The following is a 24,785-nucleotide window of genomic DNA, read 5'->3' on the forward strand; positions in this document are numbered from 1 at the left end:
CCAGGATGTTGTAAGACGCCGACACTGAGCACACCAGTCGAGTTCACACATTAATTACATCAATGGAAGGTTATCGCGAAATGAATGACAATGATGGATTTAAAAAAAAAAGGAAAAAAAAGAGGGGGGGGGGAGATTAGGTTGATAAAACAGTTATAACACGTTGCCCTTAAGTAACACTTTTTCCCCAATCAATAGAATCGTGCCGCTAATTACATGTAGATCTAGATGTTTACAGGGCTGTCAAGTAGTAACGTACGTTGAATATATTATGCATAGTGGAAAAGTAAGGGAGAGAACTCACAATACCACTATAGAAAATTAAATTGAGAAAGGAGAGAACTCACACTATCCATAAAAAAAAATTCAGATGAAGTGACTAGAGTTCCAATCCCTGCCAATGGGGTGCATGTACGTTGAAAACAAAAAAAAGCTCGGGGACAGTGAAGATTGTGGAGGAGACAACAATGAAGTTTCCTGGAGGACAATGAATATAACAATGAAGTTTCCTGAAGGACAATGAATAGGACAATGAAGTTTCCTGAAAGATAATGAATAGGACAATGAAGTTTCCTGAAGGACAATGAATAGGACAATGAAGTTTCCTGAAAGATAATGAATAGGACAATGAAGTTTCCTGAAGGACAATGAATAGGACAATGAAGTTTCCTGAAAGATAATGAATAGGACAATGAAGTTTCCTGAAGGACAATGAATAGGACTATGAAGTTTCCTGAAGGACAATGAATATAACAATGAAGTTTCCTGAAGGACAATGAAGACGACAATGAAGTTTCCTGAAGGACAATGAAGACGACAATGAAGTTTCCTGAAGGACAATGAAGACGACAATGTCCTGCACTAGGTTTGGGTTTGGACATAATAATCCTCATTGCCGAATGAACGTTCTGGAGATCTGCAGGTCTATCACTGGAGTATTATAAAGTGTAGTAGATCTATACTTTTGCTTAACCAGGATTCTTTCTCGGGGGGGGGGGGGGGGGGTTTCCATTGTTTTTTTTTAATCTAAACATTCATTACTTATTAAGAGAAAAAAAAAATCCCTCTATAATAAGTTGTACAAAAGGAGGTACCGGTATAGTCTTTTTAAAAAAGTATTTTTAATGTTTTATGTTTGTAAGTCTGGATCTATATCACCAATAATAAGAATTGTATGTACTTTGTGAGTAGATTAATACAAGGGCGTGACCAGGGTTTTCTCGGAACCGTGGGGGGGGGGGGGGAGGGGGGAGGAAATAGGTACTGGTCAATAATTTAATTTTCCTAATCATTCATTAGTAATGAAGAACAAAGTAGTCGCTCTTATAATAAGTCTTTTTTTTTCTTCAATGTTCTACTAATAGCTCAAACTTTCGTCATAGTCAAAACTAAAAGCAAAAAAAAAACAAAAAAAACTCAAAACCTTGAGTACAAATGAACAAAAATGAATCAATAATCTATTTCGAGCTGAAATGTCCTACACTATAGTATGGCTGGTTAGCTAAGTTGTCAGAGCATCGTTCTAATGTCGTGGGTTCGACAATTTTTTCTTTTTCTTTTTTTCAAGGGCAAATAAAAAGAGTCTGTAGTTTGTTTTAGTATTTGAATTTTGAACATAAAGAGGTTGTTGTTTTTTTTCTATGACTTGTTTCTAGTAGTAGCCGTAAACATTATTTCGCCTTTTTTTTTAATCAGTTACAAATAGTTGTCTTTATTACATCCTATCAGTCAAATCATGACTGCGTGCTAGTCAGATAACTTTCCTAAAAAAACCAAACTATTGCCTTAAACATGATACACAAGATGAATGCAAACTTTTAAGGTTTAAATAACAACAACACGTACGTGCAGAGAGAATTAGCAAACAGGTACCTCACCCCCCCCACACACACACACACGCATACCCACCCTTTTCCTTTAAGTGTAAGTTATGAGAGAGGGGGGGAGATGGGTGAGGAAGGAGGGGAGGGGTGGCTTGTTTACAACATAATTTCTTTGTTTAACCCAAGACACAACAGTGCAGTTGACAGGTTGTGTAGGTGTGTGTGTTGTTTTTAACAAAATAAATATCAAAATACCTTTTTTTTAGCTAATCAAAGGGGAAGAACTCTACATTTACAACTATATTTTTCAACAATGCAGAATGTGCTACCTTTTTTCGATATCAAACCAATAATTAATTGAACAATTGGTGAATTTTTAAATTCATTTATGTTTTGTTCGTTATTTTTTAATTGATTCATGTTTTTTTTTGTTTTTTAGGTGCAATAAATAAATGGAGGTGGGAGACATAACGTGTACAATTAAATAAGGAGACAAAGTCCCACATAATTAGCCATAACTCTTAATACTGATGGATTGATTCCCTTTTTGTATCAAACAAAATAATTACTGGTAATGGTTATCTATTTTTAATGATTCATGTTTTGTTAGGGTACAAGAAAAATTTGTGTAAAGTTTCAAATTGATCAGAGAATGGGTGTGGGAGAAATAACGTGTTCAAATTTGTACCAGACAGACAGAGTGAGTCGTAAGATTTGTAAAAAGTTGGTATTTTGAGTTATATTAACCAATGATTACTTTCGTGACGCACACTATCAGACAAGTCTTTTCTATCAGACAACTCTGTTACATCAGACAAGTCTGTTACAAACAGGTACAAGAAAGCCCCCCAAGATGATCAATAAACAAGTGCAGCTTATGCTGCTGAATGTCATCTTCGCACAATAACGGGCGAAAATTGATTGCCGGAGACGCACAGGTGTCTGTACCCGACTGAAATGAATTCTCAATGAGGCGACAGCTGGCACTATTGGTAGACAAGAAAACGATACATCAGCATAGATAAGCTACATCACTATGGGAGATGACGGGAATAAGTAACTAATATCAAGCGGATTGTTGGTCCTGACAAGAGAACACAATAGAACTAGAGGGACACGGCCACCCTCTGCCTTTCAGGTTGAGATCTCAGAAGCTAAAAAGAGCTATGAAAATTTCAATATACATTCACTTGTATCGAGCAGGTACAAAGCTTACTTCTGAATTCTGAAAGGTATTTGTGTATTCAATTAAATATGCTAATCGCTGTTATTTACAAACACCAATTTAAAACAGCATTTTAAAGTTATACATTTATACAATTTTTAACAGTCTTCTTAAAGTATGCACTTTAAATTAAAAAAACCAACAATGTAGACATATAACCATTTTTTCAACCAAAAAAAAAAATCATATTCAGTTTGTGTTAATACAAAAACCTTTATGTGATATTTTTATTCTCATGTGTGAGTAAAAATGACCTTCAGGAGCCGCCCACGAGTTTGTGTTTAATAAAACACATTTCGTTATGCTGTTTGAAATTAGGCTTTAATTAGTTATATATTTTTTGTTTAAACGAGTACAAGGCCTACACGTAATTTGCCAAAATATTTGCAACTGAAACAAATTGAGCCAAGAAGACTAAGCGAAAGAAATCGGTTCTGGACATGGTCTTTTATTATTGGGGGGTATTGGGGAAATACGTATCAAGTTGTTGATAGTAAACCTAATTTTTGTTCATTATATTCATATAGACGTCATGGAGTTCAAAGCGTCTTTGTCACTTTAGTCTACGTGGTCTTCCCAGACATGTCATGGACGTCATGGACTGTAAGGTCACTGTCTCCATGGACTTCAGTCATTGGTATAAAAAAAAAAAAAAAAGAAGCCGATAAAAAAAAATCATTAAATTGCTGTCACCGTTTGATTTTATATATTATGAATGTGGCTGTGGTTATCAATGTAGGCGTGGTGGTGACATTGGGTTCTTGTTACAAATCACTGAATAATGAAATGACGCTGGGTGTAGCAGACACAATAAGTTTAATATAACACCACATAGTGAATACACCATACAATTCGACCCAGGAATGGTCAGTATTAATCCAACAGTAATATACGAATATCACAACTTAGTACTTATTCTATAACCAACTACTTTAAACATCTAACTCTACTGCTTATATCTTAAGTGACTCAATACAAGTGCTTGCTACAAGATCTCTATGTGGACTGACTGCCTTTAACTCTCTGGTTCACCTAAGGTCAAAAGTGTTCACCTTAGTGCTACATGGGTTGTGAATAAGGTTCACAATATGGAATTAACATACACAATACAGAATTAGGGTTTCTACTCTATGGCACCAACTTTGAGGTGGTGACATTACCTATCACCCCCCTTTTGAAAAAAATTTTGAAGAAATTTTTTTCAGCTTGACGACATAATTATCATAAGTAGGATCAATTGGAATTCTTGGGGTCTATCAAATGTACAATTGCAGAGTTCAAATAGAACTACAAACTTCAAATAAAATATATAATATGACAGTGTTACACAAAATATTTGATGAATCAAAAAAAATTCATACAAGGGCAAAATTCTCAAATTCATCATATTCTTGTAAGGCAATTCAAATAATTCTCTGAGTCAAATACTTAACATCCCAAATAATTCTTTACATGTAGTTCTAATATATACATCAATATTCAAATGTGTTCAATATTTACAAGTCTTTTTCATAATAATATGTGTAAAGTGTGATGAAAATTTCAATGACAATCTCCTATGTCACAATGTGAAAAATTAATACAAGTTTTTTATTCACAATATCTATTTATAAAAAAAATCTTTGACACTATAGAAATGTTAGAAGTCTGGGTTTTTTTGACACCAATAGTACAATATGTACAAATCATGTAGAAAATGTTACAAGTAAGTCTCAATATGTAAGTGATAAGTATAGAAAAATTCAAAATATGTGTCAAAATTCAAGATCAAATTGATTAATGATCATTGTTACAAATTCAATGTATCTGTTTACTTCAATATGAGGTTTGACATCTCCATAAAAAATTGTTGTGCATTAATATTACACAAGTAAATATGTATAATTCAAGTATCAAAATATTGGATCAAAAGTATCAACATGAAATCAAAATAAATATCTTTCATGGTGCTTGTTGCATGCACCTTATGTTTCAATTAAGTATTTCTCCATATGACAGTTCAAATAATTTGTAGCTAGTGATGGCAAAAGTTTAATGTTACATTGTTTATCAAATAATTATTGTGTACAAAGTTCAAAAAACTCTTTTGTCAAAAGAAATTCAACTGAGAAAATGTGTCAGTTGTGATACAATCTTTGAGGTTACATTAATTTGTTCAAGCATATACATACAAGCATAACATCATAATGGTTAAGTTGTATTTATTTTAATCTGTTGTGAAAAAAAATGCAAGTCCAATTTAAAAAATAATATCAAGTGTCTCTTTCAGTACTTGAAATATCAAAAAGTGTGTTTACAAGGATCTTCTTGTTGACACCAATGATTGTTACAAAAAATATAGTCCATAAGAATAGTTTGACAAAAATGTTTTCAAAAAAATACAAGTGTATGTCAATATTTGATTACACTAATTGACATTGAATAAATAAGTTACATTATGAATCAATATCTTGTTTCAATAGTATTGGAAAATGTGACTAAGTTATATAATTGTGATAAATGACATAGTAAAAAAAATTGCAATCTTGTTTACAATAGCTGTAGAAAAAAATTTTTGTCCAAGTTGTTCTCAATACAATGAGAAAAAATAATGTTTACATTGCATGGAAAAAATTAAGCTAGGTACTGAATAAGTTGGGAAAAAAATTCAATGTTTGTTTACATTGTTGAGTACAAAAATGTTATTCTTGTTGACAAAAGAATGTGAAAAAAATGTAGGTTACAATGTAGTGATCAAATTCCAAAGTTTGTTTACAAATAGAGTTTAAAAAAAATGGTTTCTAGTTCAATGTTTACAAATAGTACTCATTGTTTACAAAACAATGTTCACAACATGACATCATGGTTGGTTGTAAAAATAATTTTTTACTTTAAGGTGTGAATCTTAAATCTTTGACATTTAGCAATACAAGTTTTGACTAACATGACATAGATCATTATCTAAGTCATTCTGATTATCTTGAATATATCTGGACATAAAATCAGCAATAACATTATCTTTCCCTTTTATTTGTTTTATTTCAAAATGGAAATCAGCTAGGATCATGGTCCATCTTGTAATTCTACTATTAGTATTTGCTTTAACATTTAGAGTGGTTAATGGTTTATGATCTGTAAATATTAGGAAAAATCTGCCTAACAGATGTCTTTTTAGTCGCAGTGTACACCACACTATGGCTAAACATTCTTTTTCTATGGTGCTGTATCTTGTTTCTGCCCTGGATAATCTTCTACTAAGATATTCTATGGGGACCAGATTATTCTTATCATCTCTCTGCATAAGACATGCTCCTATGGCAGTGTCAGATGCGTCTGTGTATAATTCAAATACTTTATCTTTACTGGGTATATGTAATCTCTTATCATCATTAAATATTTCTTTGAGTTTATCTACTGCTTCTCTACATTCTTTAGAAGCTGCAATTATTTTCTTATATGTGTCCTTGTTGCTGTTCTTTACTTTTAATAAGTCATAAAGAGGAGATATTAATTGTGTATAGTTACTAATAAATTTCTTGTAAAAATTAAATAATCCTATAATGGCTTGAATGTCTTTTTTAGTTTCTGGTGGTTTAACTTGCATTATTTTATTTAGGTTGCTTCTAGTAGGCCTTATTTGTTTGTTTCCTATTTCATAGCCTAAAAATTCTATTTTAGTTTTCCCTATATGTAGTTTATCAGGGGCTATAGTCAACTTGTTCTCCCTCAGCCTATTTAATACTTGTTTGAGAGTTTTAATGTGATTTTCCCAAGTTTTTGAAAATATGCAGATATCATCCACGTAGAAAACTACATCTTCTATTCCCTCCAGCAACTTGGCCATACATTTTTGGAATGTTGCCGTACTGTTCACCAAGCCAAATGGCATCACATTCCATTGGTACACTCCTACTAGACCTGGCAAATTGCAGCTGAACGCGGCAAACTTTTTGGATCTCTCCTCCATCTCTATTTGCCAGAACCCACGGTTCAAATCACAAGTGGTAAATATTTCTGAGCTTCCTATTTTTTCTATCAACTGTTCTGGTAGAGGTAGTGGTTCTGCATCAATCACTGTTTTGCTATTCAATTCTCTAAAATCACAGCACACACGTAGAGTGTTATCTTTCTTTTTGACTATTACTATTGGGGACACATATTCACTTTGTTCATCTACCCTTCTGATTGTTCCATCCTTCAGTAACTTATTTAATTCTTCTTTAACTTTGTCACAGTATGCTGTTGGTATTGTATAGTTTTTTTTCTTTATTGCAGAATAGTCTTTCAATCTGATTTTATGCTGAATTATGCTTGTCCTCCCTAGTTGATTTGTAATCACATCCTTGTACTCTCTCAATACATTTTCTACTTGCTCTTCATTTGCTGCTGGTGTTTCAATATGTTGTGATACAGCACAGGCATGAAGAAAAAAATTTAGTTCGCTATCTGTCTCATCTTCAAATATCTCACATTCTTCCGCATCATTGCTTTGTACTATCATAGCATGTTCTCTTCTGGGGCTACCTTTCAGTTTGTTGACATGTAATTTCCTCACTATTCCATTCATCTCAACTTCATATGTTACGTTTCCTACTTTCTTTTCAATAGTATATGGACCATCATAAAATTCTTCCTCATCTCGCATTTTTACGTAAACTGTATCTCCTTCTTCAAATTCTCTTAACACTCTATTTTTGTTTTTAATGTCTCTGTGTTTCTTTGTGCTTCTTTTAATATTCTCTTGTGCCGTTTTGACCGCATATGTTAACTGATTTTTGTTCTTCACTATAAGTGGGAAATCTTCTTCTTTAATCTCAAGCATGTTTTGTTTCCATAAATGTAATGGTCCTCTCATTTTTCTGTTATGCACTAATTCATATGGAGAGAAACCTGTTGATTCGTTCTTGGCTTCACGGTACGCAAACAATATATATGGTAGCATCTCATCCCAGTTGTTTGGGTTTTCCATACATACTTTGTCCAACATAATCTTCATAGATTTATTCCAACGTTCTACAATACTGTTCGCTTGTGCATGGTAAACTGTACTAAAGACTTGATTGACTTCTGTTAACTTTGCGAATGCGGCTGTTAGGGCCGCTTTAAACTGAGTTCCGTTATCACTGACAATGGTTCTAGGAAAGCCTATCATGGTAAATAATAGTAATAACGTCTGACATATCGTACTTGCATCAATGTGTTTTAATGGGAAAGCTTCAGGCCAGCGTGTGGCAAAATCCATGAATGATAATATGTATCTATTTCCTTTAGCTGTTACTGTTGGAAGTTCAGCTATGTCCATAGCTAGTTTTTCGAATGGTGTCTCTACTGTATCTGTTTCTTGTAGAGGTGCTTTGTGTTTCCCTGTGATTGGATTTCTTCTTATGCACTGTACACAACTCTTAGTATATGCCTTCACTTCTTGCTCCATCTTTGGCCAGAAACAGTTGTGTCTTATTTTCTCTAGTGTTCTTGTGTAAGCCATATGTCCAGCCAAGGGACTGTCATGACATGTTTCAATGATGCTTTTTCTCAATTGCTGAGGTATTACTATTTGTAGCACTTCATTTCCATTTCTTATTTTCTTATGCTTTATAGCTACTCCATTTATTTTGCTGTATGGTCCTTCAGTTCTGTTGCATAAATTCTTGCATGTGTTCGAAATTGTTGGATCATTTTGCTGCATCTCAATTAATTCATCTTTGTTGACATTCATGTTGGGAATTATGGCCATAAAAGATTTGTCTTTCTTGTCATTTTTTATTTTTGATGTGTTCTCCATTTGACACTCTATATGTACAGTATCTTTGTTTGAAATATACTGTTTGCCTTTATTTCTTTCACTGGTCACTTCACTTGTGTCTATGTTTCTGCTTTCCTTATCTAATTTAGCTTGAGCTCTTGTTGTTACTGCAGCTACTTCTATATTTTCTTGATTTACACTATTAGCCCATTTTACTAAGGCTTCTTCTGACAGTTCAACTATATTCTCTATGTTCCCTATAATTAGTTCTTCAGCTGGGTTGTTCATTACTATGGCTTTGTATTGACCAGTGAACCATGGTGATTCAATGAAAACTAATGCTGTTTCACATTCTTCCCATAAGTCTTTATTCGCATAAGTTAGTGTGACCTTGTCTTTTAGGATCTGTTCAGGTTTTACTAGTGATTTCTTTACAATGATTGAGGTGCAGCCACTGTCACGTAATGCATATACCTTAATGCCATCCACATAGGCAGGATACACTTTTAATTTGGCTACCTTTGTCTGTATATATGCTACTGTTTCATATTCTATTGGTGTTTCAGTTGCTACAGCTGCTATGTTTTGTCTGGTATGATTGTTATAGTGGTAAGTATGTTGTCTATCTTGAAATTGATCTCTTCTAGACATTCTGTTGTTTTGCCATCTTCTGTTTGTTTGATGTGATCTACTGTTAGTTGGACTGTAGCTTTGCCATGTTCTTCTGTTAAATTGTTGTTGATAGGATCTATTGTAGTTAGGACTGAAGCTCTGGAAAGTTCTGTTATCTCTTCCATATTTATGGTTTCTATTTACATATTGCTGTTTTTCTGATGCCATTCTCTTTCTGCACTCTGCTTTGGTGTGACCCAATATGCCACAGAAAAAAACATTGTATGCTCTTGGCATATTTAAATTTATTTGTAGTTCTTGGATGGTTTTCTGTCACTGTTGCAGCTACATTGTACAATTCCCTTTTGTCAATGGTGATGTTTGGGTGGGAGTCCTTGTATGTTGTTAAGTTTGATATCAATTCAGCTTCATTTTTTATTTTTCTCTCCTTCAGGAATGAGAATGCTGCATCTGTAACATTAATTAGCACATTCTCAATGAGAAAGAAATCTAATATCTGTTTGGGGTCATCTAAGTTGCAGTTTGCGAGTTGTAGCCACTTTGTCATGTTCTGGCGCATGTCATGTATTGTTCTTTTTAAATCTGCATTCTTGGCTAGTTTTATTTCCCTAAAAAGTTTTCGATAGTGCTCCTCCGTTTTGCCAAAATGTTCAATTAGTCTTTGTTTTACTGTGTTGTAGTCTTTTCTTTGCTCCATAGTTAGTGTGTCGATGATGTTTAGTGGTTCACCTCTTAGGTTAGCTAGAAGTTGTTGAGCCATTTGTGCACTATTCATATTTGCTGTTTGACAGATGTATTCAAATTGAATTATGAAATTTTCCAATGTGTCTTCTTTTGGGTCAAAGTTCCTAAATTTGCTATGATACTGATGATGAGATGAAGTTTGACTTGCTGAATTGTCTTTATTTTCTTTTGCTAGCTTTGCCATTTTTTCTTCATGTTCTTTTAATTTTATTTCATGCTGGCGTTCTTTTTCTTTCTCTAAGTTTTCTTGTTCTTTCTCTCTCAGTCTTCTTTCATGTAGCCTTTCTTCCCGTTGCTTGTCTTTTTCTACTCTAATTCTATCTATTTCAATTTTAATGAATGCAGCTCTATCATCTTCTTTTAACTTTAGTTTATCCACTATCTCTATTAGTTTCTCATACTCAGCCATTTTCAAAGATTCAAATTAGTAATATAGTTTAGTAATAGATATGTGTACTAGATATTTGTAAATGAAATATTGTACAATAAATACTTATTATTGCTCAAATAGTAATTACAGGTAATAGTAGATATATATTTTTTGCGAAACAATTGAGGTTATGAGGTATCTTAAGTTATTCTTGGTACTTTGTCTAGTTCATAATGTAATACTTTACTGATCAATTATGTGATTATGTATTTTTAGTATCTCCACTTGCAATGTAAAAATTTATTGCAACAAATAATTCACAATTATGTGAGCCTTATTAGTCTGATAAATAGTGATCAATGTATCAATAGTATCAAAATAGTTGAATGTGTTTGAAGAGTATATACAATATAAATCTTGTCAATCTCAAATAAAAGTATATCCCATAGTGTATCAAGTGTGTAGTGTGTTGATAATAATAAAAAATAGGTTGAAATAAGAAGTAAAATAAATATATATATTAATAAGTAATTAGACAAACATAAATACACTATAGATACTAAACAGTCTGCTTTAAAGAGACATTACAAGATAGTAGAAATAGTAGACAAAAGAATTACAATGAGAAATAACTATGACGCAAAAGAAAATTCAACAGATGTAAACAAGACAATATCAATACAAGAGTTTAACAATATGATAGATACTTGACGAAATACAAACTTAACTAATACAGCTATACGATCAAGTATTTACTTTATCTAAAGAGTCCCTACCAATACCTGGATGCTGACTTGAAAAAAAATATAAATGCTCAGACTCAATAGATAATTAAATTTAGTCCCTAAAGGTCAGGTGTATATATAAATACAAATGTAAACAATGAAAAAAAATTGTGGTGTAGTTCAAGAGAACTAATCAATACTGATAATACTAAGGGTAATTAAAGTTACTTCCCTTAAATATTCACTTGATGCTTGACTTGTACATAAAGTTCCGGTGATGCTCCACATAAAATATCTCCACGGTACAGTTCATATGTAATCCACTTGCTAAATCCGCAGCACAACGGTACAGTTCATAAGTAATCCACTTGTTAAATCCACAGCACAATGGTACAGTTCATAAGTAATCCACTTGCTAAATCCACAGCACAATGGTACAGTTCATAAGTAATCCACTTGCTAAATCCACAGCACAATGGTACAGTTCATAAGTAATCCACTTGTTAAATCCACAGTACAATGTTACAGTTCATAAATAATCCACTTGTTAAATCCACAGTACAATAGTAAAAGATATGGTACTTAAGTTCTTGAAAAATAGTAATCCAATAAATACTTCAGATGTTTGACAGGTAATCCAATAAATAATTCATGTGCTTGATAGGTAATCCACTGTTTCGTACAGTTGCTGAAACAAATATACATAACTAAAATGACCTTAGGTAGTGACGACAAGAGAGGTCTAAGAGTGAGAGCGCTCTCTTATTAACTGTGCTGTTAGACAGCGACAATAGGAGTGTGTCATTAGAATTATGACGAGCACTCGATGTAGATGATTCTTGAATATGTCAGCTACTTCGACTGACCATATATCAGCTGTCTTCAAACGATGACTTGAATGACTTGTAGTACTAGATTTTCACCCACACCGGTTGTAGTATCACGGTTGTCTAGTTTCACCCACACAGGTTGTAAGATCAGGGTTGTCTAGTTTCGTCCACGCAGGTTGTCTCAGCATATCATGTTAAAGTGACTTTGAACAATGCTGTCATAAATGTCGTTTTCGGCCGCTTCTGACACCATAAATGTCACCGTTTGATTTTATATATTATGAATGTGGCTGTGGTTATCAATGTAGGCGTGGTGGTGACATTGGGTTCTTGTTACAAATCACTGAATAATGAAATGACGCTGGGTGTAGCAGACACAATAAGTTTAATATAACACCACATAGTGAATACACCATACAATTCGACCCAGGAATGGTCAGTATTAATCCAACAGTAATATACGAATATCACAACTTAGTACTTATTCTATAACCAACTACTTTAAACATCTAACTCTACTGCTTATATCTTAAGTGACTCAATACAAGTGCTTGCTACAAGATCTCTATGTGGACTGACTGCCTTTAACTCTCTGGTTCACCTAAGGTCAAAAGTGTTCACCTTAGTGCTACATGGGTTGTGAATAAGGTTCACAATATGGAATTAACATACACAATACAGAATTAGGGTTTCTACTCTATGGCACCAACTTTGAGGTGGTGACAATTGCTTTAAAAATGAGTATTTGAGATTAACAAATCTTGAGCTTACATTAATTTGGTTCACAAGAAAAAGAAAAGAAAGCAGTGTCGTGTGTCGCCCCTTATCTACGCAGCCGGTCGTGCTAGCAAACAGACTTCCAACGAAGAGCATTATGGGTAACTAGAGCAGGTTCTTGTAATCAATACGTCACTATATTTTCAAGTCTCTGTTCCGCCCATATTTAACGGATCATTATCCATACATAAATTGCAGCCTTACAAACCAGAACATGTTTAGAAGTAGGCCATAATTCCTCTCACTAAACTTAAGACCTAGACATCGGTTTGTCATATTTGTGTGTTGATATTGACCATCTTTCAATATGAGCAAAAAAAAAATTCTTAAATTCGCATTACATTAAAAAAAGATAAAACTTTGCTAAAACAAAATAAATCAGGGGTTTATTTTGTGTGTAATTACTCGTACTTTTTTTTTTCTTTTGTTTCTCCGACAGTTTTGTTTGCATAGACCTTTGTCTATTGTTTACCCGCTAATAATTGTCAATCCTATTGGAGAGTCGCAACATAAATGTCAATCACAGTCGATCACAATCTTTTTTTTTTATTTTTTCTTATTATGTTTAAGATCCGAGTTCTTATAGCATTAAAATCCAATGAGCGAGAACGCGATATGAAGAAATCTGGTGCCGATAAAAACGTCAGGAAATACAAGGGAGAAGATTGGAGATTTGAAATTAATATACAAAATAAACAATGTCGCAAATGGAAATATCACTTGTTGTCAACTAAATATCCCATGAGTATCATCTGATCCTCGTATTAACAAGTTAGTAGCCCTTTTTTTAAAATAGTTTTTAATTGTGCCACTGTCCAAAAGAGAACATCGAATATTTCCACCAAATCAATATTATTTTGTGCTACGAGGGAAAGTATTTAGAAATTTGATTCCGCAAGGCTAAAAAGTGCACGCAAATAATATGTCTGTTACAATATAAAGCTAAACAACACTACATTCTGTACAGCGAATAGATTACAAATAGATCTAGCTACATTTAATTCGCCCTAAATGACATCTGTCCAAATAAAGACAAAGGAGCGGTCCATGTGTTTCAGTTTTGACAAATCTCAACTAGTAAGTCCCACCCACCCCCAGGTGGCACTTTGAAGAGAAAAGTACAGCTGATCTCGCCTTCGAAACATGACGACCTGGGCTACGTATTATCTACACCTACAAAACTACAGTCCGAAGCAAAATGTGTTTTGGTTGCTCCCCCCCCCCCCGGTGTGGTATAAATGATGAGGGGGGGGGTGACATTAGAGCACCTAAGATCTTCACAACTACCCTAGGGGCAATGTGTGACCTTGAGAGAGAACGTGCGCTAAAAAGACGCTCTAATGGGTGTTCCAAACGACCACCACTTGTAAAGGTACACGCCTACATCAATGGGAAAGAATGTTCAGTAGAACAACGACGGACTATTCCAAACTAAAATGTGAAAGCAGATCTATATCCGCCTAATGTTTTGTTACACACACAATTTTTGTTAGAGGTTTTTGTTAAAAGCAAAAACTAAAATAAAATTGTTTAAAATGTGTTTGGTTACTTGAAAAACTGAACAGAACAACCACTGAACAAGCGCAAAGCTTAGTCAGCAAAAATATGCACGCTCCTTATCCCACACACACCTTTTTTTTTTCGTTATTTAAAGCAAAGACATGTTAAAATTGGTGACATTTGGGTAAAGTAGACAGGAGACTTCACTGTGGATTGATCAATGCCCAGATAAATATCGATATGCACGAGGTAGGTTGAAAGGGGACAGCTAAGAGACCACATGTAACACCATACATAATGAAAAGAAGATAGGATGGAAAAATTATAGAGGGGAAAAAAAGACAGACAGACAGCCTGGGGAAGAGTGATATAACAAGAACAGGATAAAAATATCAATGCGTAATACAAACAATATATTTTGTTAATACGTTTGGTTATAACAAACAAATTTGTATCTGTAGATAATTCACTATTGCGACACTGACTATGGCCAATCTTGGTGTCAGAATGATCCACAGCCCAACGGAATACCAGTTCAACTGAACGCCACAAGTGCTTCGTTACATTGTCCAGACCAATCCAAACAGTTGACGTGTGACAAAAATCCTCAAGAGCCAGCACAGTGTGTTTGCAGTGGCCTACCAGACAACCTGGGATGAACCCAGTGTATAAGACTACACGCTGTATACACGCTGTATAGAGTTTTGTATTGTGTCAGACTACAAGTTTCCTATAAAACTATATGTTGTACAAGTGTACATGTTTAATGGTATTAACAAGTCAAAAAAAAAAAATGTGTTACAAGTCTATTTGTTTCCTCACTGCATCAAAAAGTACACCTTCAATTCACTCTATAGTTTATATAAACATCAATAGAGGAAGTGAATGACGTAGAACACGAGTCCCTCACTCTTATTGAATGACTCCTTTCTAACAAATGCTATATATATATATATATATATATATATATATATATATATATATATTCACTTTAGAACACTACTAATGTAACGCAAATAGAACATTATAAGGGGAAAGTAAACGTGGACACTAAAAGATATATTTGGTGATGAATGACTAATCTTTCCTTATCCCGCGACTTATTGATCTACTTTGAAAACATCTGTTTATGAAATTATGTACACTTAGATATGCTTCCCAAACGCATTCTGACGATATTAATACAGTAATAATGCAGTAACGATAAATTAAAAAGCAGTAATTAAGTAGTTTAATTCGTACATACATGTAGTACATTGTTAATGATAAAGTAGTCAAGAAGTGTCCCACTTATACTGCATCCTAATTCTATTCTAGTTTGTTTGTTTTTTAATTTCAAATGAACAGGCTTTGTTATTTTTAAACTCATTTACCAGTTAGGGTGATTTTTTTTTCTTCTTTAAAAATGGCATAAAAGTTCCGGAAATTACCGAAATTTAAAAAACAAAATTCACGATAGCGAACTCCAAGAGTATGAGGGGCCGCGAATGGCCTAGAGTTTACTAAATGGCCATATTATGTGATTCTAGGGGTTCGCAATGACCTGCCTGCAAGGAAGGGCAAAGAAGAGAGAAAATGGTGGGAAGACATCAAAGAATGGCCGGGCCTGTCATTAAAAGAGATTCTAGTCAAGGCAAAAGACAGAGGAAATGAGGGAGCCCCAACGGTGAAACAGACTAAGCGATAGGTGAAAGTGGTTCTTTAAAAACAGACTAATACCCCTTTCAGACCTTGCGATCTATAAGGACAGAGGATGTAAAAGCAAGATAGTGATTCTTTCACCCCCCCCCAAAGGCCCACAACTCTCCAATCTGCTAGCACAGTGATTCCCAAAGTGGTCTATATAGACCCCCAGGGGTCCACAAAGACTTCCAATGGGTCTACAAAAGTGGAAAAATAAATTGGGGGTCTATGAGATGTCAATGGGGGTCTATGTAAATTTCATGTTCACATCCCATTAATGTAATTATTTCATACACTAGATATATGATTTGTACCTTAGTTAATCTTTTAAACATTTATACTGCTATTCAAACAAAAATGGATGTATTTAATTTTAATACTTATTTCAGCTTAATTTTGTCTAAATGCAACTAATGTTTAACAAAAAGAAATATAGACCATACAGAGTTGCTTATTTAAAATTAGGATTTATTCCTTCCTTGATAAACAAGCGATTGCCTAAGTAATTTTGTATGGTGATATGAAACCAATTGCGCTGGAGGATGCCACCGTGATAAAAAGATTTAGTAAATGTTTGAAAAACTTTCGAATACTCAAAAATAAAGTTCAGAATAGACCCACAAAATCTTTCTTCGCCCTCGTATAGAGAAGATGATGGTTTGTTATCGTATTATTATATCTCTTTACTTATAGTGAAATTGGAAAAACCCTACACGTAAACCATTGATTTTTACCAGCTGTTCAAGTATAAAACTTACACAAACCTTCAAATGGTATCATTGAAAGAATTTCTTTAAGCAACAATACAATGCAATACAATACAAGAGCGCGACAGTGGAGTGAGCTATAACATTAAAAGCTTCTTATGCAATTCTTTGCATTCTCAGGGATCAATTGCACCACAGGCTGTGACAGGGTGTAGCGCTGTGTGCTACATTTTGCCTAAGGGTCGCCATCTTCTTATTTTCTTAGGGTTGACCCAAGAAACATTTCCCATGTTTGGGTATAGCTGCAAGGCAACGGGTTTTCCTCCTGCTAGATGGCTAGCAAGTCAAGGCTAACGAGCCCGCCTGAAGCTTACTGATTTAAACTACATAAAGAAATAAAAAGAAACTGCTCTTTGCAGAAATTTGTACAAAGATATTTAAGGCTAATTAATTAATCAATTAATATTTAATGTTTCAGGGACTATATGAAACATAATATCCATAGCAACGGAGGATAAATCTGAAGAATGGACAACACATTTCCAGTGTGTTTGGTGATTCCAATAATACTTATTAATTGTTATTTTCAGTGGTTTAAATTTGAATTTTATCAATAAAAAAAGATCTCTAAAACTTAAAAATGTAGCTTTAAATTACTTTTTCTCTCTTCCACTCACTACAGTTTGAAATTATATTTAAAAAAAAAATAATTGAGTTGAAGAATTTGCAAAAATGCAATACAAGTTAAGCAGGGTGGGTCTACCGAAAACCAGAAAACATGGCAAGGGCAGACAAAAAAGTTTGGGAACCACTGTGCTAGCAGCTAGAGAATTATGGTAGCTCCATCAGTGTCAATCCAAAATTTCCGAAATGCTGTCAAAGGTCCAATGTACATAGTCAAATTGGGAGAAAGAAAACAGCCTAAAAGAGAGAGTTTATGACAGTTGTATAGTGTTTACATACATTTTAATTTTTACGAATCGGAAAGAGGGGAGAGAGAGATAAATAGAAAAGAAAGGGGGGGGAGGAAATCAGAGAGGGGAGAGAACAAGTAAATTTAAAAAAAAAAAAAGAGAAATGCTATCAGGAAAGTTCATAGCAAGTAAAAAGCAAAAAAAAAAAACAACAAAAAAAACTATTGGAACCATTATCTCTTAAATATCCTCTCTATCTCTTCTTATCATTGTGTCGGCTCAAGACTTTCTTTAAAAAAAAAATTCAAAAGAAAAGAAACAAGACTGCGTGGCAGTAAGACACGACAGACACGTCTAGTCTGTGGTCTCATTTTTCACCGTGCTGCGACGGGGCGGGTCGAGTGGACAGAACTGTAGACGTGTACAGGGTCGTAGTAGGCGAAGCTGTACGCTTTTTTAAGTAAAAAAAAAAAAAGAAAAAGAAAAAAGGATGTTAATAATATGTACACACAGCCTTACACACTTTATTAATAGGCCTACATCCGGCGACAAGGAGGTTGAGAACTTGATGACCATTTAAACAATTTACAGAGAATGTAGAATATAGACTAGACTAAGTGTTAAGCCAACATCTTCATCGTTTCCCCTGTTGAACTGATAACCGCATACGATATCAGAAAACACAACTTCTATGTACGGGCAGACCTAGATTGGCGAACCATGTACCATTTAGGCTACCATTCCTACCATGCTGTACTGGGATATACCATGAGGGCACAGGCTTCAGCGGTCCATATCTACACCAATGAAGAATGCACGTGTAGAGGGCTTGACCTCTTTAGGGGGCCCTTGCATTTTGACATTCGACATCAAGACACGAGATAATGGCGTAATATTTAATCTAAAAACAAATTTCGGACACTCATTTGGGGGCCCAAATTCGGAACCCAATCTCAACCCTATCTACGCCACTGACTCTGGCAAGAAACTCTGATTTTCTTGGCTGACTCAGGCAACCCATTCCATGCTCGCATAGCACTAGGGAAGGAGGAGCTTTGAAGCATGTTAACAATATTTCAACATGTGTTCCACTTCCTAAATCCACATAAACATTTCTCCACTACCTACCAATACTAAAGCCACTGTCCCTATTCATCTGGTATAGATGTCACAACTGTTGTAACAGATGTTTAATTGTTATTCGTAATGATATTAACAGAAAACACATTTTTAGATGAGTTCTATTTCAATTCAATTATCTGTATTTTTCATACTGAAATATTGTGTCAAACTCTATACCGCAGTCTAGGCTAGCACATGGGTCATGCTCTAGATCTTAGTTGATTTATATTGTGCATCTAGAGAATAGGTAGATTACTATTTTATTTTTTTTTTGTCTTTACTTTATGCGATTCCTGCGTGAATAGATTTCATTACAATTTTAGTGACAGTTCTTATGGTACAATTTATTACGGTTTTTTTTTTTTTATGATCAGTCAACAGAGTCTAGCCTTTAGACTTAAGAGCCCCAGACAGTAGCGTAGAAAACATAGTGCTCGAAGGGGTTCATCGCGCCAGGCCCATGACCATTGGGGCCTACTATAAAAATAGCAATGTATTCTATTTAAATTCTTAGCAGTCATTAATGAATTTAAGCTTAATGAAAACTTTAATGTCACTAATATGTATAACAGGTAGGCTACTACCTTCAACCTGGTCCCACTAGTACCTTGCTACGCTACTTGCCATAACCCATGGACAGGAATAACATTCACTTGTCATGTACATTTAAATATAGATAGATCTGTCTAGTCTTAGATTATTCTATAGATACATCATACATGCATTTTTTTAAATTTGGTTTCCCCAACCACTCAGCGTAAACATCTAGTATCTAGATCTATTCTAGATCTAATTTGTATTTTAAAATGTCAACACCGACAGGTCCAGTCTTAAATTAATCAATACATAGAGAATACAGAACATGTCGAAGACCCATTGGTATAATTCTAGTAATCTATACAGTTCTAGATCTAAGATTTTTCCATAAATCTAGATCTAGATTAATTACATAGATCTATAAAGAATTAAAAATCCACATAGATCTATGTATATATATATATAGATCTAGAACCTAGATCTATTCTATACTATACAGATCTAGGCTTACTAACCTAATATAGATATAATTATAAATCTATAATAATATAATATGGTTTATATTATAGACCATACTGACCTTAGCAAAGACTGTACTATTCTATAGAGAGATAATACTAGACTAGTCTAGGGAACTAAACCTAGATTAGATCTAGAATTTAAATCTAATCACTAGTCTAATACTGTACTTTACTAATAGACTAGTTAGAGTCTAATTAGTAATAAAGACTTACAAGTCTAAGTTCGAGAGATCAGTATACAAGAGAATAATCTACTCTTACTCTAAGATCTAGATTAGAAATCTAGAATCTAGGACTAGATAAGATATATATCTAGATCTAGAATCTATAATGTCTATATTTACTCTAGATAGATCATAATCATAGAGATCTTTAATCTTATACTAGATTCAAGATTGACTAGATAGTAGATAGACTTTCTCATGATTCTGAATATTAGTACTCGAGATATTCTAGATACCTAGATCTAGATCTATAATCTATTTATATAATATATCTATAAGACTTGAGTATAGACTATAGATCTAAGATTAGTACAATTAGATTTAGACTATCACTATGACTAGACTCACTAGACTGACAAGACTAGATCTAGATCACAGTAGATGATACTGAATCATACTGATTCTGATAGATCTTGTCTAGTAGATCTAGTCTAGAATCAAATTCATGTGATCACATTCTAAGATTCTTGTCATCATACAGTGGGTACAGACAAGAAGCGCTACTTTGACTCGTCCACAGCCACATAGACATCCATAACAAAGACTACGATTAAATTTAAAACCATTAAAAAAAAAAAAACAACAGACCTTGAGAAGCGAGAATAAAAATATCCAGGTCCGCCTTAGCACACATCAGATGCGCACACTAAACACACTCAGAGCTTGGGCTTGCCCTGGCAGGAGGGAATGCTACTAGAACTTGATCCGGCGGTTCTCGACCCGTGTCGCAGCGCGACGAAAGGGAAAACAAAAATTGGATCAAGCTAGTTTAGAGGCCTGTGAATGTGTGCGCTCAGTGTCGGTAACTGCGACAGAGAAAAACTTGTTGCTAAGTGCTTTTAATCTTCTGAACCTTGAACTCCCAATCAAATTTTTTTGGTTGATCTCCTACTACTCCTAGTATAAACCAATATGTAAAGAAACAGTCACGTATTTGTTTACGCTATTTGTCTAGCCTATTGTTCAGAGATTCAATGAAATGCATCTAGCCTATATATAAAATATTTTAATACATAATTCAAAACAATAACAAAATAAATGTAGAAATTAAAACGAATAATTAATTTTAAAAAAAAACTGACAGAAAATGAACCTGCTGCTCTGACCTTAGTTTGTGTATATTTGTTTGTTAATCAACGTCTGAGATCTCCATCGAAAAAAATCTGTAATCCATTTGTGTGTGTGTGTGTAGACAAGTTTAACAACTGCATTGGAAGTCTTTTTTAAAGAGAGGTAGTAGAGATATTGAGACACGGAAAGCGCCCAAAACAATTTTCCGATAATGCAGACTACAAGATAATCAATGATCTTTCTTAGCCATTCAGATAGGCCTACTATCTGTATCTGTACACATTGCTTATCTGAAACTTAAGGTAGTCTTTTTGTACTTAAAAAAAAACTAATAATTAAAATAAGTAATATGATATTGTTATAAACCTGGTTGTGGCACAGATGGGGGTGGTGGTATGTGTGTAGTTAGCCGACGCAAATCGCCCCAGGCCAGCGCTAGACGAGCGGTCAACCGTGACGAGTTACGACGGTCAACATGACGGTTCGGGAAGAATCGGCGTCGTGAACAGAGCTCAAGAGCGTCACGAGGGATGTAGTCATGTGACGAAACTAGAAACGTCGAGCGATGTTCCGTCCGGTTCTAGAAGGCCAGCAGGGACCCTATAAAGAGTGGAGGTGTCGCAGTCAAGACGGTTCACGACAGGGGTTCAGAGCCCGGTTCACTACAGTCCGATCGACTACAGCGGTGTGGTTCTGTACGTAGCATTACGACGGTTCAGTGCGGAGTTGGCCTACTGTCAAGTACAGTTGAGACGACTGGCGTTTTGATCTTGGTCTGTGATCGAGTCCGACACAACGAGCCCAGTGTGTGAAGTCAGTCCTGAACTGTTGATCCCAGTGCAAGCCCGGAACGAGACGGAGAGGCCAGTGCAAGAGTTGATACGGCGGTACGATTGATACGGAGAGATATTTGTACAGCCTGTGTTACATGTTGCCAATTGTACAGTTTTGGCTCAGATTTATTCAACTATTAAAGTGTTAAGTTAACTTTGGAGCCCTGAGTTGTCAAGTTCTTTAAGTTGGTGGTGTGTGGTGCAGTTTGCAGAGAGCTGGATAGTGAGATTCGTTACAATATCTTAATCTAGTGATTCTCAAAATATGGTGTGTCCCTCCCCCAAGTAGAAAGGCGCAGAGTTAATTTATTTTTTCAAGGGATAAAAATTCTGTCATTATAATTTCGTATTTGATAATGTAGGCTAGCAAGTCTCCGCCAATGCCATTCTACCGGCCATCTTCACATAAGAACGATCATCATTTTGCCAAGCACCATACCATCTTTGTTGACACATGTTTTATGGTGGAAAAAAAAAAAGACACCTGGCAAGACATGTGTTACCAGGGCCTGCCTTATGCATAGGCAAACTAGGCAGCCGCATAGGGACTCCCAATTAGTGGGGGCCTTGCACAGGTCTAAAACAAATAGGGGGAAAAAATGTGAAACTTGGATCTCAAACAAAGTAGAGCACCATTACTGTGAATTTACTAACTCTGTCTCTACTACGGAAATTGAGGTATATGAATTCAGGTTATTAGTCGATTTAGACATAGATACATGTTTTCAATAATTTGCGTATTTTATTTTTTCGCTGTTTCTTTTTCTTTCTTTTTTTTTCCTTATATTTTCACTTTTGACCACCATATTCTCTTCGCCTAGGGCCTCCAATTATCCAAGGTAGTGTTACAATGCATTGGTGTTGGGAATATGCTTTTGTATTTTTAGAAGTTAAATCCGATGACTAAAGAAAGCCTGGGAATCTTTGTTCTCGTGAACAAATAACAGAATGCCACTAATATAAATAAAACAGTTTTATTCCTCAAGTAGAAATCACGAAAACAATGAAAACATGCAACATACAACATAATTTTATTTCAATAATAAATAAAAGTAGACTTAATATGAAGCTGGAAACGTATTGACTGGTCCTTGCTTATGCCTCTTTAAAATGAGCTTCCCCAACAGAAAAAAAAAGAATATAGATATTATTAATAGCTCCCTTGGCTACTTTTCTTGTACTTTTAGTACTATTGGAAATGTACTGTTTCTTGAAAAGTAAATATGTTGTGTATTGTTCATAACAATTAAAAAAAACCTTGACCTTGGTCTTGACACTTATTATTACGTGACAAATGTTACTTAACACAAAGATGATCGTAGGAGGATTAAGCACATCACAGATGTATGAGCTGTACATCACAGATGTATGGCTTTCCCATCACAGATCTATAAGCTGCACATCACGGATGTATGAGCTGTACATCACAGATGTATGAGCTGTACATAACAGATGTATGGCTTTCCCATCACAGATGTATGGCCCGCCCATGACATATGTATAACTTTCCCATCACAGATGTATGAGCTGCACATCACAGATGTATGAGCTGTACATAACAGATGTATGAGCTGTACATAACAGATGTATGGCTTTCCCATCACAGATCTATAAGCTGCACATCACGGATGTATGAGCTGTACATCACAGATGTATGAGCTGTACATCACAGATGTATGGCTTTCCCATCACAGATGTATGAGCTGCACATCACAGATGTATGAGCTGCACATCACAGATGTATGAGCTGCAAATCACAGATCTATAAGCTGCACATCACGGATGTATGAGCTGTACATCACAGATGTATGAGCTGTACATCACAGATGTATGGCTTTCCCATCACAGATCTATAAGCTGCACATCACGGATGTATGAGCTGTACATCACAGATGTATGAGCTGTACATCACAGATGTATGGCTTTCCCATCACAGATGTATGAGCTGCACATCACAGATGTATGAGCTGCACATCACAGATGTATGAGCTGCACATCACAGATGTATGAGCTGCACATCACAGATGTATGAGCTGCACATCACAGATCTATAAGCTGCACATCACGGATGTATGAGCTGTACATCACAGATGTATGAGCTGTACATCACAGATGTATGGCTTTCCCATCACAGATGTATGGCCTGCCCATGACATATGTATAACTTTCCCATCACAGATGTATGAGCTGCACATCACAGATGTATGAGCTGACATCACAGATGTATGAGCTGCACATCACAGATGTATGAGCTGTAGATTTCATTAGAATGCATCATTGCAACCATCATTCCAACTCTAAATGCAGAAAATAGTTTCGCAGAGTACTCCTCAGACACCGCTTGAGGAGTTTAGTGAAGTAAAGTTCCCATTTCAGACCATGCGGATCTACAGGGCAGATGATATAAAGATCATCTGTTTCTGTTGCCCACAGTTAACGAGGGTGTCATGTGGCCAGCACAACTTTTCCCCAATTAATGTCAGATACCCAATAGGGCTGGGTGGACTCAGAGGCGCCCAAAGATCACAAAGTTAAAAATACCAGACTTCACCAGGATTCGAACCCGAGACCCCCAGTTCTGAAGCCAAGCGCTTTACAGCTCAGCCACGGAATATTCCAGGCCTCAGATTGGCACTGTGTTGGAGTGGAGAATGGCTTGCTATTAACACATAGAGGCCATTCTGTAAGTGTGGGGGCTGCATGGATTGATATAAACCATGGTATTATTTCCATTCAAATGTTCAGCACAAATGAAAATATCACTGACTACTATTGTGTTAATATAAATGTGTACATGAAAGATCTGCAATCGTAGATTTTGTTT

The 24,785-nt window shown here is 35.1% G+C and overlaps 1 protein-coding gene across 4 annotated transcripts in view; it reads right to left on the reverse strand.

The window, feature by feature from the left end:
* The window catches only part of LOC106068302 (probable methyltransferase-like protein 24), a 65,302-nt gene extending 44,016 nt beyond the window's left edge, over positions 1–21,286 (reverse strand). The window contains exon 1 of one of the 4 annotated variants that reach the window (XM_056034513.1): positions 21,164–21,286. Coding sequence is in view for 1 of the 4 variants with exons in the window: in XM_056034512.1 (XP_055890487.1) it covers positions 20,646–20,691 (46 nt within the window). In the remaining 3 variants the exon portion in view is untranslated. Of the gene's footprint in view, positions 1–20,405; positions 20,587–20,645; positions 20,831–21,163 lie in introns of those variants that run through there. The other 3 variants (XM_056034512.1, XM_013227633.2, XM_013227634.2) reach the window with 3 other exon arrangements.
* Between the last annotated feature and the right edge of the window lie 3,499 nt (positions 21,287–24,785).

The sequence above is a fragment of the Biomphalaria glabrata genome, chromosome 7 (assembly GCF_947242115.1).
Source record: "Biomphalaria glabrata chromosome 7, xgBioGlab47.1, whole genome shotgun sequence".
NCBI classification, from domain to species: Eukaryota; Metazoa; Mollusca; class Gastropoda; family Planorbidae; genus Biomphalaria; species Biomphalaria glabrata.